Here is a 4,410-nt window from a genome sequence, read left to right as displayed (position 1 = left end):
AACGTTTCAACAAGGTTTTGTCATCATCAGGTACAAAACCATGTCCAAAAGTTATACATTTGCTGTTATGTTAAACTTATATTAAAGTTTTTCTTTATTACCCATTCAAGCCGTCTCCAACCATTATTAGTCTCAAAGTGGGTTCGTCGTAATCGAATTTGAATACAGCAAAGCTATATTAGACATATACATTATAATGCTTAGGTCTATAGGTTTACTACATTATTTTTTTTAATGTAACTATTATTACAAGTTCTAGGCCTACTACAATAGACAATGAAATAGATATAATTGTAAATGTCTGTATTGTGAAAGAATTATAATGGTGTTGAAAAAGAAGTACAACTACCATTGCAGTACAGACCTTTAAACACACATTTGAAAATTTTACAAATGTGCAAGAAACTAAACACTATCACTAAAAAAAAAGGAAAAGTATTGCTAGGCCTAACCTTTACATGATAATGTTTCCCTCATTTACTTGATCTTGTAAGTTGAACTAAATTTGACTATAAAATATCTGAAACTGAAGCTTTCTTGAACAATGCATTTATTTTTACTTGCAGTTGCTTGTCTGATGCATGTTTTGATGTACAAGCCTATCAATTTCAATTCTGAAGATAGTAATCAATAAATTTTAGTACACAATGAAAAGGTTTGTGTAAAATGTACAACATGTAAAATTAATATTTAGTCATTTTGTACACTTGTTAGAAAACTGGACATAATATTTTATTTAGTGCCAACTGCAAATTTTCCCCCACCCCATATAAATGCTATACTGTTACAAATGGTGACAAAGCTCGCACCTGCAGTAATACACCACTGCATTAACATAAATAAATTGTTCTTATAAAGTGTGATTAACCATCCATATGAGTTATATTTGGCAAATACATTCAAATCCCTTGTGAGGTTAACTTATAAAAACATTACTGCATAATATTTGTTGAATTTTATCATTATAATCATTGAAGTTTGTTTATCCAAAATTGGTGTTATACTGAAAGCACCATAATGACTTCCACTTATCACTGCATTTTGAGAACAATATTTAAAAGGAATATGCTTCATTATGGGGTAATGATATTGCTATCCTTATCTAAAACATGCCTAATTAAACTACTTTGCAAACCAGTGTTCAATGTGCCCAACAGTAGCACTAAACAGAAAACACATGCTACTTGTGTTATTAATTAAGGTTATGACTCCGTGACATGATTTATTCATTACAATTCTTTTCCAGAGAACTATGACAAGAATGATCTTTGTTACTAACAGCTATGGCATTACATAACTTGACCTTATAGTTAGAATGAATGATCCTGACCTATTTGTAAGTAGTTTCTGAACTACAGAAGTGATATACAGCAATGTAATTTCACTAAATTAAAAAAAAACAAATTGGTTGTGTACTTTACACACACACATTTTAAATAAATCTAAGTCTTTCATGCATATAAAAACACATTGATTGTGTACTTTACACACACACACTTTACATAAATCTAAAAGTATTTCATGCATACAAAAACACATTGGTTGTGTACTTTACACACACATTTTACATAAATCTAAGTCTTTCATGCATATAAAAACACATTGGTTGTGTACTTTACACACACATTTTACATAAATCTAAGTCTTTCATGCATATAAAAACACATTGGTTGTGTACTTTACACACACACACTTTACATAAATCTAAAAGTCTTTCATGCATACAAAAACCCATTGGTTGTGTACTTTACATACACACACTTTATACCTAAAACACTATACACAGTATGTAAAAATTAATTGCCATTAATATAACACTGATTTAGAATCAAATACTAAATCTAGGTGTTTTTGAGACCAGAAATTTAGTACAAGCCTAAAAATACTGCAAACATGATCTCTTAAGTTTTAGACCTTTCAGCTTGACAACTTTTAAGATGGGATCTCAGGTACAACTTTCTGCATATTAAATTGTTAGTACACTTCTTAATGTTTTTCATTCATATTATTTTTGAATTTGATCTTAAAATTTTTTATACCAATATATTTCATCATTTAACACATCACAAAATTAAATCAGTTTAAGAAACCATACCACAGTCCTGAAATTTCAAACTCTACCACCAAGAATAATTTCAACTCACCACATTCTAAGATACGGTATATTTGCTCTGTCTCTGTGATCTCTTGATGAGATGGCACTTTGCTGGCTGAATGAATCCACAGTCGACCTCTATAAGGTGTGTACCAAGTTCTTCCTTCATGTCTGTAAGTTATATAAAAGCATTACTATAACAATGATGTATGACAACACCAATTTAACATAGTATCAAAAAAATAATAATAATAATAATCTTTTAAGTGAAGATACAAAATGTTACAATTACTGGTGAATACATACAATCTAGAATCATTGGTATGGAACTACAAAACTTATTGTACCAAACTATTTTTCTACTATTTGATACAAGTTTCATATTATAATTTTTAAGTTACAATTCAACAAAATATAAGAGAATGTATCAGTCAAGATGTTTTTATTTTACAAAACTGCTGTATTTGTTTTTAAGAATGTATTCTTAGCAACTAAAGATTTTTTTAAAGCAGCTATTTACAGAAACATAATTTTTGAATCACAAAGTGTTATTCATAAAATTACTACAGCTAAATTACACGATATTTTAAAATTTTATAACTCAAACGTCTACTAAAAATATCTGAACACAAAGGTTATAAGTTTACTGTACCAGAGAATCCCTATTTTAAATATTAAAAATTAAAGTGTAATTACACATTTATCTGAAGAACGATTTTGTAAAATAACTGATTTTATTATAAAAACATTGCTATATATCTTGAAAGTGTAAATAAAAGTGGTACATCAATCTATGTTAGGTTCTCAAATTTGGGCACATGCTAGTAGGAAAAATAATGTTTAAACTTTACATTCTTTGAGCATATGTATGAAACATTTGATTTAATGGTTGAAAAAAAATTCTAAAATTGCTAAAACTTTTAATTACTTTTTTTTTAATCTATGACAATTAACAATCAAAACTAAAATATTCTATCAAAACAAAATACATTTTTGAAAATTAAATTGTTTTAAGAAAGGTATATAATTTCTAAAGAAGTTTTTTATTGTGCAAAATATAAGCAAACTTGTTAAGCCTAACCTACAATATAACACGTGCAACTAGTAACAACACAATCATAGCTAATATAGGGGCTGTTAGCAACATTAAATAAATACAAACTTTTTGATTCCCATGATCAGCAAGGAAGCCCAAGGCTGGTGCATGCTTAAACACTTTCCATCATCAGACATCTCCTGAAGCTCTCGATCTTGGATCCGAAGGTTTTTTTTCAGGCTGTTAAAGTTTGTTTGTTGTCTTTTGCTGTTTTCTTTAATGTGGAAAACATGACTACCCGAATCTTCATACTTAAAAGGATAGAATGAAATATTTAATAAAATTACAACAGCAAAAAGTAAGCTGCAAAATAAGTTCTTAATTCAACAAGTTTTTTCGAAACATGTAGTATGTTCCCCCAAAAACAAATCACCATGTTATACACATAAGTTGTTTGCTAATTTATTAGCATATTGTGCTTCCACAGTCGAGGTAATAACAACAGCCTGATCAGATGTAATTGTTCTTGAAAATATCTTGCAAACATAAAGTGCATAATTAATGTAAAGCTTAATTTCCAGTGCACAGAGATACATAACACACGTGAAGTAGTATTTAATCAAAAGCACAGATGTGTAAAATGAATGTGAACAAACAACAGACAAAAATCAAGTAAATGTACAGAAAGGCTACAGAGGTTGAGTAGCAAATTGGATAGAAAAGTGGCTGGATGGAAAAAAGCAGAAGATTGTTACAAATGGAGTTCAGTTAAACTGGATTATTGTCACAAGCAGGGTACCTCAGGGCTTCTTAGAACCTTTGCTCTTTTTGACTTACATTAATGACATAGATCACGGAATATTCAATGAATCACTTAAATTTGCAGATGATGTTAATGTCTTGGGTGTTGCTAGCAGTGAAGAGGATGCTGCTGATTTACAAAAGGTTTTAGACCATGTAGTGAGTTGGGCAAATAAAAGGTAGATGGGTTTTAATTATAATAATTGCAAGATAATGCATGTGGGTTATCATAATTTGAAATTATAAGTATAATTTGGATAGTGTTATGAAGGAAAGGGATCTTGATGTAATAGTCAATCAGTCTCTAAAGCCATCCAAGCAGTGTGCTGTTGCTAATGGTAGGGCAAATAGGATTTTAGGTTGTATGTACAGAAATATTGAATACAAGTCTAAAGAGGTTATAATTTTGTTGTATAGGTCACTGGTTAGGCCATATCATGATTATTGTGTTCAGTATTAAGCTCTTTACCTTAGGAAG

The 4,410-nt window shown here is 29.6% G+C and overlaps 1 protein-coding gene across 1 annotated transcript in view; it reads right to left on the bottom strand.

Moving 5' to 3' along the window:
• LOC106461499 (activating signal cointegrator 1-like) overlaps positions 1-4,410 on the bottom strand; it is a 53,074-nt gene that overhangs the window by 20,474 nt on the left and 28,190 nt on the right. The window contains exons 7-8 of the mRNA XM_013921320.2: positions 3,258-3,442; positions 2,145-2,266 (exon numbers count right to left, since the gene is read on the bottom strand). Of these exons, the coding sequence (XP_013776774.1) occupies positions 2,145-2,266; positions 3,258-3,442 (307 nt within the window). The remainder of the gene's footprint in view (positions 1-2,144; positions 2,267-3,257; positions 3,443-4,410) is intronic.

The sequence above is a fragment of the Limulus polyphemus genome, unplaced genomic scaffold, assembly GCF_000517525.1.
Source record: "Limulus polyphemus unplaced genomic scaffold, Limulus_polyphemus-2.1.2 Scaffold973, whole genome shotgun sequence".
NCBI lineage: Eukaryota > Metazoa > Arthropoda > Merostomata > Xiphosura > Limulidae > Limulus > Limulus polyphemus.
Note: the sequence above shows the minus strand (reverse complement) of the source record. Positions and strands in the feature narration are given on the sequence as shown.